The sequence below is a fragment of the Amyelois transitella genome, chromosome 11 (genome assembly GCF_032362555.1).
Source record: "Amyelois transitella isolate CPQ chromosome 11, ilAmyTran1.1, whole genome shotgun sequence".
Taxonomy (NCBI): Eukaryota; Metazoa; Arthropoda; class Insecta; order Lepidoptera; family Pyralidae; genus Amyelois; species Amyelois transitella.
Genome location: NC_083514.1, coordinates 6,416,088 through 6,432,190, shown reverse-complemented (window position 1 = coordinate 6,432,190; position 16,103 = coordinate 6,416,088). Strand labels below are relative to the sequence as shown.

Genomic DNA, 16,103 nt, shown 5'->3' with positions numbered 1-16,103 from the left:
ATTTTGATGTATTTTGACATAAATAACAGTCAATAAAATACACATGGGCATCTTCTAAGTCTTAAAGTCCGCTGTAGCTGTGCACTTTTTTTATTTTGGCTGAAATAAAAATTCTAAAACGGCAACACAGACTTTACATATTTGTTTTGTTCTTAACATACCTTAGATAATTAATCTAAGATAATTACTTAATTTCTTTATGCCTTACATTAAGTTTAGGTCCCATGTTTATATGCAAAAGCTTTTAGTTAAAAGGTGAAAGGCCTTGATTGATTTTACAATCTCTGGGAAGAGCAGCGAGCACATACGATTGTTAGTGCTACTAGATTAGCATGGAAACATGCACTAAATGAATGTCCCTTTACTCGTCTATTACGACATACATATACTAGTCTCTACGCCATCTATATGTTTTGAAATGAACTACCTATTATAAGACGCACTTACCCTCCATAAATTTACAAACAACTTTATAGAGTTTCTAGATGGCGTTATGGATACTTTCGGTCCCTTTTTTAGTTACTAGTAAACAACATAGATGGCACATATAGTAGTAGTGAGACGGGTCAATGTAATTGGTGTTATTGTGATTTAAGACTATGATGAACCATCATCAGCTTGTTATTACTTTCATGTCTGAAAATTTTATAAAAATGTTTTTATAGTTCCAGATGTAGGAAGTTAAAAACTTAAGTTATTATGAATGATAATAAAAATAAAATTTAATTAACAAGTTGCAACACACTCAACTACTATATTTTGCTTGGTATTTATAAGGTTTCATTTAATTGGCAAGAAGGTATCTAAAATCTTTCAATAAAGAACTAAAGTAGTTGTATAAATTCGATGGAATACACTTACTCGTATAAGATCAAAACCTTATCAGACACATGGTGTCTGCCGGTATTGCAATGGCTCGTCATAGTAAATAAAATTAAATGATAGTACAACTATATCTACTTTAAGACCAATTCAATCATAATTATCATCTGATATGATACAATTTATTTATTTAAGGAATTATAATGATAGTCAATCAAATATTTCTCAGGTTGTTTTGTTTAAAAATTACTCCGTCAAATTTATCTCCTAAATTTTAAGCTATTCTTTCCTCTTGATTTTTTGCCATGTCTAAACTATTAGGTAGGTATCTTTTATAAGTTCTTTGGTTATCTTACTTTTTACTGAGTTAGTTGTTGATGAGAGATTCGTCTTAATCTTTTATGACAAAAAGTAGGTAAATACAATCCTTTTCCAATGGTCATATCATGTATACATATAATGCAGTATTACATTATTTTAAATGCAAATGTAAAAGTAGTTACAATTATGAGTTCGATAACCCATTACACTACGTGACATTTCCTTGAAAGAGCAGAATTCAACTGTTTTCTGCCAATGTTTGTAGAAAGATTGAAGACAAATCCAGTTTATCTTACTCTATCTTTTATTGTTGTATTAAGGCGCTGATATCAACACCACTCTGTTATTTGCGAGACACTTAACTGAAGACACGTTTCTAGATTTCATAAAAATGAGGAATACAACAAAAGTGCCGGCTTCGCCAATTTATTTTAATTTAGCCGAATATTGCTTATTTGGTATTAATTTGGGTGTTTTTATAGGAATTATAATGTATTATAATGTTGTTAATAGAAAGTATAATACTGTGAACGGTTTTCTGTTTGGTGGTAAAAACATGTCAGTGATTTCGATTTCATTAGCTCTCATTGCAAGGTGAGTATTGGTAAGTAGTTAATTTATTACCGGTATAGATTGCTTGTATGCATGTCATTTAGTTATTAGTAATGCTGAATTACCATTTTGTTCTAGTACTTTTGTATATAATAACATACTTTGAATATTTAAGTAAGTAGTTATCGATACAGTACATAATTATTATTTTTTGCCGAAACGAAGTCTTAAATGTGTAACAAAATAGTCTACTAGTCTATTACGTAGGTTTTTGGTATTATATTTGATCTGGAACTTTCACTTCTCATTATAATAGATAGTAAATTTCATTAATCCATTGAAATTATGTAGGTATAGCCGTTGCAGTTGAACACCTACAACATTTTTCTGTAAATATTTCACAGCCATCTAACATGGTTACAACTACATACACATGAAATCTTTTATTTGAATTGAATGAACCTATAATTATTTATACAATTCATGTTTTACAGTCACCTAACAAGTATAACTTTGCTCGGAGTGCCGGTAGAGATTTACCTCAGAGGGACACAATATTGGGCGTCGGCACTCTCCTTGGTAGTCGTAACGTTTTTGACCGCCGTCATTTACTTACCGGGTAATCGTTTATTTACATTACTATTAAATGTTTTATAATCTAATCTGGAACCAATATCATCAATAATATTATCTTTACTACTTGTTGATGCAACGTCAGTAGCATTGCTTACATTTATTGAAATATAAATAGTTGTCAGTTACATTGTTTCAAATATTATATTTTAAAATTAACAAAATATCTTAACTATCGATGGCCATTTCAGCTTATAGCTCTTCTTTCAATGAAGCTGATGATTGAAACAAAATTGTCAAGCTATAATTTTAGAATACGAGAGATAGAAATATTAGCTAATGCCTTAGTTTTATTATGCATGTGTTAGGTGATCTGAAAGCTATTATTTTATCGTTTGAATTAATGTGTTTGATATTCGCTCAAAAACATTTATTTAAGGAATAAACACAAACTGCTACTTATTAATTCTACGTATGTATTTCAGTATTTCACAAGCTTCAACTATCGTCAAGCTTCGAATATTTGGAAATAAGATTTTCTTCTCATACCAGAACGGTGGCTGCTGTATTGTTTGTCATCAGTAAGTTAATGCTTCTCCCGATTGTGCCATATGTCCCATTATTGGCTTTCAGACTGGGTAAGTTTAATCATTGAAAATTCTAATGATTTGTTTTCTTGTATAGTTCTTGTATTTTCCTAGGGACAGAGTATTTTAGTATCTCCAGAAAAAGTGATATTCATATTAATATTTGGAGAAAAACATCGGAAAAAAGCACGATTAATGCGTTAGCACAGAAAAATTTGTAGTCTCTGCCTCCTCACATGTAAAGCAGACGTATTATTATTATTTTTAATTTATTTTAGTAACTAATCAGCTGGCTGGGCGTATAACAGCAGTCATTTGTGTAGCTTGTGCCACCTTGAGTGCTATAGGAGGATTACGAGCTATAGTCAGCATAGGTATAGTGACGTCATTTCTGGCCGTGGCTGGCTCTGCACTACCAAGTGGTCTGGCATTACTGCCAATGGGATTTAAAAGGATGTGGGAAATTGCCAGTCATGGTGGACGACTCGTTTTGTATGAGTAAGTTTACCTTTTCAATGTATATGAAACTTCTCCCGTATTAAATCAAATATTTGCATATTAAAATAATTTTATGAATACAAGTAGACAATAATAAAGTTGAGCACCAAGTAACTAGAGTTCTTGAGAAGATACAAGCTTACGAAAGGGGATTTTCTTACGAGTATTTGTAAATTCATTAATAATACCTACCTTCATTAATTTTTTTCTAGTCCAGATCCAGAACTAGAACACCATACATCATTTTTTGTAGTCACAATAGCCCTAAGCACAAATTGGCTTTGGAAGATTGCTTTGAGCCAGTCGTCCCTTCAGAAACTGTTAGCTGTATCCTCTATAAGGAAAGCGAGGATATGTCTCGCTGTATCATGTATTGGAGTGATATTGATGAAACTGCTATCATGCTTCCTTGGTTTGGCGTTATATGCATGGTTTGCTGGTTGCGATCCTTTGTTATCAGGAGCAATAAAAAAACATGAACAAGTGAGTTCATTATTATTAAACTTACATTATTCTCTCAAGGGTTTCTGATTTCTTATAAATTTGTTTGGTTCTGTTTCAGTTGGTGCCACAGTTTTTGAACAGTTTATCAGTTATGTTTCCTGGTATTTGTGGCATTTTTATTATATCAATATTTAGTGCAACAACTGGGTTGGTACACAATGTTTTATATTTTACTAATAAAAAATTATGGTAGGTAGTTAGCCGAAATTAATGCAATAACAATAAAGATTCGTTGTCTTTTTGAATTATTAACTTTATTTTAATCAGTTTTCATACAAATATTTTAGGTGTCTTGCGTCGATTATCAATTCGATCTCAGGAGTGTTATTTGAAGAATTCATCAGACCATGGATGCCCCAGAGTACAAATGAACTTACATGTTGTAGGATAATGAAGGTAGGGGTTTAATATAATAATATTATTTCGAATTTTATCATATTTCCTCGAAATTATTTTCTAGATATATATATATTTTTTAATTACGTATTCAATAATAATTTTAATACTTCATGATAAAAACATTTCCATGTCTGACTCCCCTACATCCCTTAAGGTGGGGATGGAGCTGATAGTAGCAGCTGATTTAGAGATTGGATACCCTTGATAGCCAACGATAGGCGAAAGCAGAATCACTTAGGATTCTTACAATAGATCGATTTATTTTATTAGAGAATTGGTCAGAACTACCTAGGTATGTTTTTGTCTTTTCTACCAGACCAGCATGGAAGTATATAATGATACATAGGTACATACATACATACATATGGTCACGTCTATATCCCTTGCGGGGTAGACAGAGCCAACAGTCTTGAAGACTGATCGGCTACGTTCAACTATTTGACTTGATGATAGATTTGAGATCCAAATAGTGACAGGTTGCTAGCCCATCGCCTAAAAGAGAATCAAGAATTACCAAGTTTGTAAGCCTATCCCTTAGTCGCCTTTTACGACATCCATGGGAAAGAGATGGAGTGGTCCTATTCTTTTTTGTATTGGTGCCGGGAACCACACGGCATGATGTATTCAACATTACTTATACATATAAAGGCTATGAATATTTGGATTCTTCAATCAATATACATTTCCAGCTTCTTTGTTTGTTTGTGGGAGGATACTGCGGGTGCGTAGTCTGGTTTGCCAAGGAATTGGATCGTCTGCAGCATGTGGCATCAGGAGTAACAGGAGTCACTGCTGGTACTCTGCTAGGGCTGTTCACTCTTGGCATTGTTTTCTCTAGAGCGAACTGTTCAGTAAGTAATAATTTTGTTATGACTGCTTTAAAAAAATATAATATTTGACTTACTACAAAAAAATATATTTGGCTGTTAACAAAATACTGTTCTTAAAAAATATCATTTTTCAACAAAAACAACCACGTGATGTAATAATATGTGAATAGGCAGATACCTTTGTTTTACTAATTGTTTTTGCATGGTATGATTATTTTATTTATTACAACGAAATTGGAGTATTTAATTATTTTAATAGGTACTTAGATAAAATTTAAAGCAGCACCCTACACTTACACGGGGGATCAAAAACGAAATTTTCAACAACGCCATCTATTAAAAATCATCAAAACTACCTAATAATAGTCATTCTCTGTAAGCGCCCTCTGTACTTTCGAGATAAAGAAAAAGTAACAGTAAGGCACCAGTATTTTTTATCATTTCATGAGGAAAGTTAATTTTCTAAATAGTAGTATTTTTTACTGACATTACAACTTAGATGGCGCTGCATTGCTCATTTCCTGATTGATTTTTATGAGAATTTTAACAGCTCAGTGTAAATAATAGGTCTGTAAATTATTCAATTATGATTTAAAATAAAATAAAAAAATGACGCTTAGCATTTTGGAGTAGTTAGGTGCCACTCAACCGCATGTCAAGTTACCCTGCTCGGAACTCTACGACGTGGTATTAAAGGCCAATATGAAATGAATTTAGGTAAGTTAATATATATGTTGTTAACTATACGTAGGTACTTTTTTTATGACTCTAGTAAGTAACTGTAGGAACATTCTATTTATTTTTAGCATGAAAGGAGAGGACAATTCAAAATACCAAACGGCCTAATAATCCAAAGCCGAGTTAATCTCGAAAGTTAATCCCTAATTGTTCTTAAAATAAATATTTCTTTCTAATAATAGCGTAGATAAAAAGGTATTCAAATTTAGCTAACCAATTCAAAATGGCCTCCCTAAAAGGGTTTAAGACCTCAACAATATTTACTATTCTCTGTGAAGCAGGAATTTCCGAGAACCCTCCTGAATTCCTTCTTAGTTACATGTAGGTATCTACCTACATACAGGGTGCGTTATAGGTGTTAGCTATGAGGCATAAAATATGTTGTCGCTAAATATTGTAATTGTACCCACACTTAAGTTCTTATATCTCGTCTTTGGAGTAGAGTAGAAAAAACGCTTATCTGGATGGAAAAATGATGAGTTGAGGTAGAAAGATAGTGGAAGTTCAGTTAAGCTAGCTAAGCTAATAAGGGTAGGTTTTAAGCGGGCGAAAAAAGAAACATCTACTCCCGTAGCACGCGCTGCGCGACGTCTTTTTGCTGATGATCATGATTTTTCCTTCAAGTATTTTTGAGACTACCTGTTGACTCTGTCTAAAGGTTCGGCTGGTTGCGAATGCTTTATGATACTAAGTCCACCTATTGCACATTGGTTTAGGTGCAATAAAGTTTAGATAAATAAGAAAAAAATTTAAGAAACATATAAAGACGTGATATTTGATATTTTTTATACCGTTTTAATGAGGATCATCTGTACGAGGCGAAGTACCTAAATACAACTAGCACAGAAAAATATCAAGATACATTTATTTATTTTTTCATGACATATGACATACCCTTTATAAGTATATAACAGGTACTCACAATTCACAAACTCAAACAAAGGCTTCTGAAACCATATATTTAATCCCTAACGCAAAAAACCCTTTTACGTTCGGGGATTAAATTCACGCTGTACTGTTTTCATGTAACATACAGATAACATGATGAAATACAAATTCCAGGGTGCATTGAGTGGGTGCGTGCTAAGCCTCTTGCTTTGCGGTTGGCTCCTTATTGGGGCAGAGAATGCTTTGGCTACGGGGGCATTGACCTTCCAGGGGAAGCCGCTGGCGATTTCTGGATGTGGCAAAGACAACTTTACCTATCTGATGGAAAACGTGAACATTGGTAAAGGGGTTACGTGAGTATTGGTTATTCATAATAAATTAATTTTCGTTCATCCAGCTGAACATGGACTTTCTGTCTTTTAGAGAGTACCCCTTAAGGGAAGATGTGATAATGTATGATGTACTGTTTATCATTTACCAACTTTTATTCGAATCTTCGTTTTTTTTTTACAATTAACCGAGTGAAAAATAGTTGTGAAATATATCACTTGCAAAACTTTGAAAATTTTTAGTCAAAGAATGTCTGTCACATAGTACCTATTTTGCTGTTTTATATTAATAATGCATTATTTGATGCTTATTCGATTCGTGTATTATCTACTCGAGCCTTATTTATTCGTGCTTTACTTGATGTTAACGAAAGTGTGCAATTTTTTAATTTATAATGCTAACATACCATATAAAAAAATGCCTAAACATTCATAGGAAAGAAAAACGCGTTACAATATAAAACAATGTGTTGTTCCGTCTATATTGAATTTCAACTGTCGCGAATTCCCTAAGCTCGTAATTTTATCAGCACATCCCAGGCACGTATGGACAATTTTTCACGTTCGCAAATGAGTTCACACTTGGTGGGGAAACTTGTAATCTTGCGCAACTTGGCAGCTATCGGCTAGGCTTTTATTCCCCCTTATTAAAACTTTCCCCATGCCGATGCCACTATTACAAGACTTTTATGACTTTTCTACGTTCATATGTAATGGAGTATATGCACTACAAATGTTTATTTATGTATGGCGGGTCTAGCTTTTTCGTGAATGATCATAGAATAGAATATATTTATTTTCAAAATTAGATATAAGGTGACGTGACTTATTGACGTCACATCACTTAAATCTAATTATATCAACTACCGCTTCCAAACTGCATGTGTATAAGAAGCGGCGGAACAAACTACACTGCAGCATTTTCACCGGACGTCAATTTACAAATATAGATCTCTTAAATAGAAACCGTGGGCGAATGCAATATTCTGCTGTAAGTCCTTTTCTCTGTAGAGGAGCCCGGGGTCCGCTGACCACGATCCTGCTTCTCCTGGAACCAAAAGTGTCCTTAAAGTTGTACCCTAAAACGTGCTTTTATTGATTGAGGTATCCTGTCATGTGGAAAGATGTAGTCTCTGCTTGATTTTCTTTATGTATGAAAGTAATGAAGTATGCAATCAAGTGGAAGGATGAAGTCTCTATCTGTCATGGAGGTCCGTGAGATATAAGCATATGTATGTATGTTAATATACATACATACATATGATCACGTCTATATCCCTAGCGGGGTAGATAGAGCCACCAGTCTTGAATAGACTGATAGGCCACGCTCAGCTGTTTGGCTTAGTGATAGAATTGATATTTTAATAGTGACAGGTTGCTAGCCCATCGCCTAAAAGAGGAATCCCAAGTTTATAAGCCTATCATTTAGTCGCCTTTTACGACATCCGTGGGAAAGAGATGGAGTGGTCCTATTCTTTTTTGTAATGGTGCCGGGAACCACACGGCACCATTACATCATGTATATTAACGTTGAAAACATAATTATAAAAACAGTTATTACTTATTTATTCTTTGTTGTAAATCTAAAAATGTAATGTGTAAAACCATCCTAAAAATTTGATAGCGTGATATCATCGAATATGAATTTTAATTCGTTTGAAGTATAAATTAAGATCTTTTATGGTTAAACTTTTATAGAAGACACGGCTCTTGTAAAGTTTTTTATAGATCTTGAATACGAATGAATAACTTGTGTTCGTACTGGAACAAGAAGAATGCTTTCTTTTATTCCATCATGAAAAACAAGTCATAATCCGAATACATTTATAAAGGTATTCGGATGACTGACTTATCTAAGCCAAAACTTTGTCACTAAACTTAGTAAGTTGTAATTAACAGCAGCAAAAGACTTTTTTGTATATTAGTAGAAGAAATTGCAATGCACATAGTTTGTTCATTCATTTAAATAGACGATGTTGTGCGTGATCTATTTTAATCAAAAATGTCATAAACAGCAGTCACCAATATCCATCTTTCTTTTAGTATGTTATTTCATACGAACATCATGTCTTTATCCTATAGAAAGAGAGAGCTAGGAATAGTTAAAAAAAAACTCGAAGGCCACGTTTATAGTGTAAGTTTATACATACATATGATCATTTCGATATCTCTTGTGGGATAGACAAAGCCAACAGTCTTGAAAATACTGATAGGCCACGATGAGCTGTTTGGCTTACTGATAGAATTGAGATATCATCATCATATTAAGTGACAGGTAGCTATCCCGTTGCTTAAAATAAGAATTATAAGTTTATCAGCCTATCCCTTAGTCGCCTTATACAACATCCATGGGGAAGATATGGAGTGGTCCTATTCTTTTTTCTATTGGTGCCGGGAACTCACGGCACGGTAATTTTATAGTGTTGTTGTAGTTTATAGTGACTAAATACTCGTAAAACCAATCACTTATCATGTACTATGAATAAGGAATATAGTTCAGATAGCACAATTTATTAATATAAACAAAATAAAAAAGTATCAGAAATAGTTTTAAACTCTTCTATTTCCAGCACGCATCTACCAACAAAGCCGCTGCAATCCCTATTCAGAATCTCATTCACTTACTGTCCATTGGTCGGCGCTATGACTGTCCTCCTCATCGGCGTGCCCATGAGTTACCTCACCGGAAAATCCAGGTCTGACTCCATGAATCCCGACGTCTTCTGTCCCCTCACTCAGAGCATCATCAACAAATCCCCAATGAGAAGCAGCACAGAATCTTTGGAAATTGGACCGCCAGACACGCAAGAAGTTTATATGGCACTGGACGAAGCTTTGAGACATCTGAAAGAGGTTATTGAGCGATAAATATATTGTATGTTACTATTTTTACTGTTGTTTTTATGACTTGATAGATCAAATGTTCATCCCTTAGATCCCAAAGTGGTGATATGCGACCGCGAAACTATTGTTTTTAATAATAAATATTTGAAAGGAGTTTTCGTGAACGCGTATTTGTTTATTTGATAAGTTTGTGTGATACAGTTATTGGAAAACAGCATGAAGATACGACGAAATCATTAATTGTAGATTTTTTAATCAAAAAAGAATAACTAAATTTATTAGAAGATTTTGATTAGTAACATTTTCATAAATTACAATGATGAGATACCCCCTCTCTCCATGTAATTTGAGATGCAATAAAGAATTAAGTATTCAGAATTAAAAGAATGCAAAAAAAAGATTTCTACATCAACCAGTCTATATTATAGAAAATTAAGTATTCACTCGCCAGACGTCATAATCACCAGTGAAGGCAGTCAAGTTTGAGGAATGAGCGATTTGTCGTCTGAATGCCTGAATTTCCCATCATCCTACATTATTCATGTGACAACGATGATATATTGGCTGTCGTTAAGTCGTCCACCTTATCTGTATTTTGGTGGAAATATTTCTATTTCTCATCATTAGCATTAGCGTTTATTATCTGCAATCATTATTTTATGAACCAGTCTAGTGTTGCACAGATTTAGGTCTTTTAATATGAGTTGCATATTCCACCTTGTAACTCATATCTTACTTTCCATCAGGCAGATTAGAGTTAAACGGTCTTAGATGCATATCCCATTACATCCCGTATCCATATTCTAACTAATATAATAAACGGGAAAGTAAATTTTATTTGTTTATTAATTCTTCAAAATTAAAAAACTGAACCATTTCATTAAACTGAACTTGGGAAATAACAAACTAAGTCATTTTCCATTCATTTTTGTCAATTCCTACGGAAATTGGAAAATGGGGAATTTTTAACGTAGGTGGAAGAAAGTAAAAATTAATGACCGAAACCAACCTATAAAGGGAAATTCGAATGATCTCTAAACTGCCAAGAAGCAACGTTATAAACTGCTTCAGTAATTCCAATTCCGTCTAGTCATTACTACACCAAGTTATAATATGTGAATGTCAAACCTAAGCTGGCTCTAAATGATTACGATGTCCATAATCTTACATAAGAAGGTATTCCAAAAATATCTCCCAATAACAAGAGATATTAGTATTAGCGGGTTGCGATCATTAGAATGAGCCGATTAAGAAGGCTTTTATAGTCGGTAATTTTGTACGGTGATTTATTTTGATGTAAGCTGATCAGTACCTACTGGACTGTCGTCAAGAAAATAATATTTTTTGTAAGTAGTTCAAAATCGTTTATTTCTGCATTCTCCAGGCATTTGTCACTGTTAAGAGGTCCACCTATATTATATTACTTATATATGTATATATAATTATATAAGAAATATTTATCTTTATATAAGATAGTGCGTAGTCAGGTAATTAAGTACATATAATTGGTAAACTAATTAAATTATACAAGAAAGCACCCGCGGCTCCGCTCGTGTAAAACGCAAAATCATTTCTTTCAAGGTTGAATTTTTTTAAATTCCTTCTAAGCGGACGTTTTCTAGTCTGCAATTATCCTTCCTGTCAAATTCAATCTGTATTTATTCTGAGTTTCTGAGATTCCATGATCAGTGAGTGAGTGTATTTTTCCTTTTATAAAGGTTAAAAAAAGCGTATCCCAATTCGACGCCGTGACCCTGTTTTGCTATCATCAATATAAATTGGTAAAGCAAAAATTACGAATTGCATTAGTTAATCCATTGTCATACTTACTTTCGGTTCACATCATCGACAGAGTACAAACAAAACTCCGCACTTAAAGTTCGCAACTGTTGACATTTTATAGCAAAGATTTATCTATCCCGTCTCCAGGTAATAACTAATTAAAAACTTCCTTAATGGCTCCATTAACTAAGTATAAAAGCCAGCTATAGAGTACCTACAACAAGTTTTATGTGACAATACAGCCGCGCGGCACAACTAGTAAGTATGTTGGGAAAACTTTGTGAACTTTGAAGATAGTTATATATGTATAAAGTAACTTTGCCTTCCTTGGGTAAGAGTTAACGAATAAGGAGGTCTTTAAGATCCGTATTGTTAATTGAAAACACGCGCGCAATATATATCGCACGAAAAACTATCTCTGTCCCGTTTCACTTCATTAAAAAAACGAAAATAGCGATAGTTATGCGCGTGATAAAATTTACGTCGCGCGTGCAGTGCTACGGGGGAAGCTGCAGCCAAAGAGATACAAATAGTGACAGGTCACTAGCCCATCGCCATAATTGGGCAACAGTTCGAGACTATTGGCTTTTCCTACCCCGTAAGGGATACATACATGAGCCTTCATGTATGTATGCCTTCATTCTTCATACATAGCCTTATGCATATATCTTATCACATCTTATCATCCTCCTGGAATCTGCCCCGTTTATGTCTTTGAGAGAACCTTTGGGTCGTTGGTACACCGTATAAAGGGTTGGTGTCATACGTCTATTAATTTTACCTAAGTAAATAGAATTGACAGTATCTTAACGATTAAACGGATATATATTGTGGATAAGGTCAAAAAAAAAACAAATATATGAATCACCTGAAATTTGAAAAAGAATGGCTAATGGCTACAGTTAATGGATAGTATCAGTTACTGACATTACACCAACAAGATCGATGAACTTTCGCCCACCTGGCTAAGATTTCAGCACTTTGATTAATTAAGTTTTAAAAATATATAAAAATGTTCCAGTTTTCCCCGCTTTTAATCTGTAAATATTTAATTCTTTAATGGACGGACATATTTACCAGGAAAATGTCGAATGTTTAAAATCGATGACCTATAAGCCTGTGAACATAAACAATATTTAAGAAAATAAATTAACAAATATTTATAACAAATAAATAAATGGTATTATCACGCCCTCATAGGTTTCTCAGAGATAGATAGACAGTTTACTTCTTTAATAAATTACACAGTACCGCTTCTTTTGATGTCCATAACGCAGAAATTTCACCATTTATTGCGACTGTATATACATTTTCGCTTTACTGTTTACTCAAAGCCACTGAATTTTCTAACAAAAAATAACAAATACGACTGTTTTACGTAACTCAAATATCGAACTCAACCTTAAAAACTTCATTGACGTTTGAAATTCCCATGTCATATTTTGTGGTATTATGTCGTTTTGGATTCAAAGTGTGTCCTCGAGACAGTAGGCACTTGTTCGGAGTCTAGGAATTAATGTAGCATGGCTAAAACGACACGCACCTCTCTTGTTTTTTCCTTTGTTTAGACATGTCTGCGGCTGGAACGGCTCGCATATTGTAAACATTTCATATGCGGGAAAAAGTTTCATTTACGTCCTTCTGTTTTCTGAAAAATGGTTGAGAATAATAAAAGTTATAGTTTTCATTTGAATCGTTTTTTTTCTTTCGCAAATGTTTATAAGGTATGTAAAAATTAAGTAGTACCTAAATCAGCGATGTACTCGTGAAGGGAAATATGTCAAAAAACGTTGATTGTGAAGTTATTTCAAGAGACTGTAAGCACATCGAATAGGTATCTGCGGCGCTTTGTGTTCCCGAAAATTCTAACTCTTTGTTTCAGACGAGACTCGTTGTTCTCAGTTAAGTACCTAAAGATAATTTTAAAAATATTTGACTCTTATATTCCAATAGACACTAACATGCTTATAAAATGGTTGATGCATTAATAATTGTATCTCCCTTCATAACAACGTTATACCCGAGATAATCCACCGGTATCATATGACAGGGTTTAAAAGATCGAACCGGCTAGACGCATACGTCATATTAGCCGGTGAAAGCTCGGCGTGGTTAAATGCCATTAAATTTATGATACATTGTCAGGTTACTACTCCATGGTCGCTTATTAAATGACTACTATATTTACTTCTTTTGCTTTGACCATATTCATTAATCTTTTCAGCTGATATTTAAAATATACAAGGGTCGCTTAATTTCAATATTTTAAAAATTCGTTTTTCAAATTCAAGTATAAATTAATGGCTACGTAGTTCCACTTCTTGGCTAGTTCTGCCTTCCAGTGTTGCCAAGCTGTGGCCGCAACACATTATTTCTTAGAAATTATAAATTTTTAGCTATAATATAAAATAATAACATTCATAAGCTATGAATAGATCACGTGACATACGATTCCCTAGGGAAACGACCAGTTGTTGGATATATTATAAGAAATAATTTATATTATATAGGCGCGTTGACAGTAGACTATAATTATTAAATAGTTATAATCAAGATTTCCTTACCTGCAGCTTATTTTGAAATGGCGTTTTGAAATCTTCCCATTAAAATGATAAGTGTTTTAATTAAAGGGTTACGATATAAACATGTTTAAATTTATCCCGGTTTATAAAATGTAAGGCACTTTAAATATTCCTAGACGCTAATCCTGTTAGTATTAGCTAAAGCGTTTATCATACAAAATTGATAATGTGCAACGCCCAACTCACACCTCGTACATTTTAATGAAAACTTTCAATAATAGCTCAGAATTTCCTATTTTAATTCCATGTTCATAGAGACGAAATTGCTCTAAATGAGCAAATGCCGGTTTCAGTTTCGACGTAAAATTTTATGTAAATAACACACAGAATTTCAGACGATATGCTCAAATTATTCTCTTAGGCGTTTTATGCCATGAAAATGTTTTTGGAGCTGACAGCGGTGGGGCGGGCTTTAAATATTAGACTACGTGCAAATACCTATGTCGTTTTGACTTGAAACCTTTTATTTTTAACCCACTTCAAAAATATGTAAGTGGGTCGTCAATTTAGATGTTGTTTCGTTTTTCATGTTTGTACTTCGGTTATTTTTGAGAAATCTTAACATTATTGACCGTTATTTATTTTAAATTACTCGTTGGCGTGGTCCTTTAAAATTAAGATATTAATAGAAACGCTCACCTCTTCACATAAAATCGTGTTACAATGTTCTACTACTCTACGTACTCCTCCGAAACGGCTTGACCGATTCTCATGAAATTTTGTGAGCATATTGAATATGTCTGAGAATCAGCCAACATCTAGTATTTTTCTTATCCCTAAGTAATAGGGGTCCACCCTTTACATTTTTTTTTACTTATTACTTACCAAAAAATTATTTATATGGCAGAACAACGTTTGCCGGTACAGCTAGTATAATATAAAATTTTAACGCCTCCTTTACGGTTAGGATGGGGCAATTATTTTTATATGAGCTTGGGCCTACCCAAGCTCATATACTCGTTCACTAAAATATATTCACGAATAATCTGTTCATAAAATATGTAAGTACCTATACTTACATATTTTATGAACAGATTATTCGTGAATATATTTTATATACGAATTAAACACAGCTAATAGTCTCAAGTGATCAGTAGGCTAGCCTAATAAAAAAAATTGAGACTCAGACATTCACAGGTTGCTATAAACCTACATTTTTGTTTGCTTCTTTAACTATTTTCGAAATTTAATACTTTAAACTGGGAGTACGTACCTCTGTGCTGTGTTCACTCTTTGGGGGATTGGCAACCTATAACGCTCTTAATTGTATTTGTAAAAACTTTTATCAAAACACGAAACACTCTGAAGCAATAAGATCCCTGTAGATATTTCTATCTATTATCAATTATGTGGTTCTATACAAAATGACTTGTCATTTTCAGTGGAGAAAAGGTTCTCTATTGTGGTGTACTCATTAAACCTGTGCCGTGAGTGGAATAGTAAACGGGTGGAAATATGCTTCCCGAACTTCGTTTTGTACGTGATTTCATTTCTTGACTCATTTTTTTCAGTTAATAAGAAGGTAGGTATTTCTTGTTTTTGTAATCAGAGACGGATATTTTCACTAAGAAATTTTGGTCTGACACTATATTTTGGAAGGTAATTTATATAAAGTGCCGTGTGATTCCCGGCACTACATCTCTTACCCATGAATGTCGTAAAAGGTGACTAAGCGAATGGCTAATAAACTTGGGATTCTTCTTGTAGGTGATGGGCTATCAACCTGTCACTATTTGAATTTCAATTCCATCACTAAGCCATAAAGCTAAACGTTCTTTCCTTTTACCTTTCAGTCTTCAAGAGTGTTCCAGCTCAGCTCTGTCTACCCCGCAAGGGATACAGACGTGATTAAAT

The 16,103-nt window shown here is 33.6% G+C and overlaps 1 protein-coding gene across 2 annotated transcripts; it reads left to right on the top strand.

The window, feature by feature from the left end:
• Window positions 1-1,476: 1,476 nt before the first annotated feature.
• LOC106135189 (sodium-coupled monocarboxylate transporter 2) lies at window positions 1,477-9,933 on the top strand. Of its 2 annotated transcripts, none has more exons than XM_060946665.1 (10): window positions 1,477-1,737; window positions 2,190-2,314; window positions 2,754-2,906; window positions 3,134-3,353; window positions 3,566-3,836; window positions 3,916-4,004; window positions 4,145-4,253; window positions 4,946-5,107; window positions 6,887-7,065; window positions 9,612-9,933. In XM_060946665.1, exons 1-10 carry the CDS (start codon window positions 1,535-1,537, stop codon window positions 9,907-9,909), a joined length of 1,809 nt encoding a protein of 602 aa, XP_060802648.1. In that variant the 5' UTR covers window positions 1,477-1,534; the 3' UTR covers window positions 9,910-9,933. The 2 variants fall into 2 exon arrangements, with proteins under 2 accessions (XP_060802648.1, XP_060802649.1); XM_060946666.1 differs by having other exon boundaries at window positions 1,625-1,747.
• The last annotated feature ends 6,170 nt before the right edge of the window (window positions 9,934-16,103 follow it).

What these genes read in the sequence shown, in the direction of transcription:
- LOC106135189 (XM_060946665.1), top strand. Translation starts at nt 1,535, where the DNA reads ATGAGGAATACAACAAAAGTGCCGGCTTCGCCAATTTATTTTAATTTA. An exon ending in ATTATTGGCTTTCAGACTGG is followed by an intron (nt 2,907 to 3,133) that starts GTAAGTTTAATC and finishes AATTTATTTTAG; the next exon opens with TAACTAATCAGCTGGCTGGG. An exon ending in GGACGACTCGTTTTGTATGA is followed by an intron (nt 3,354 to 3,565) that starts GTAAGTTTACCT and finishes ATTTTTTTCTAG; the next exon opens with TCCAGATCCAGAACTAGAAC.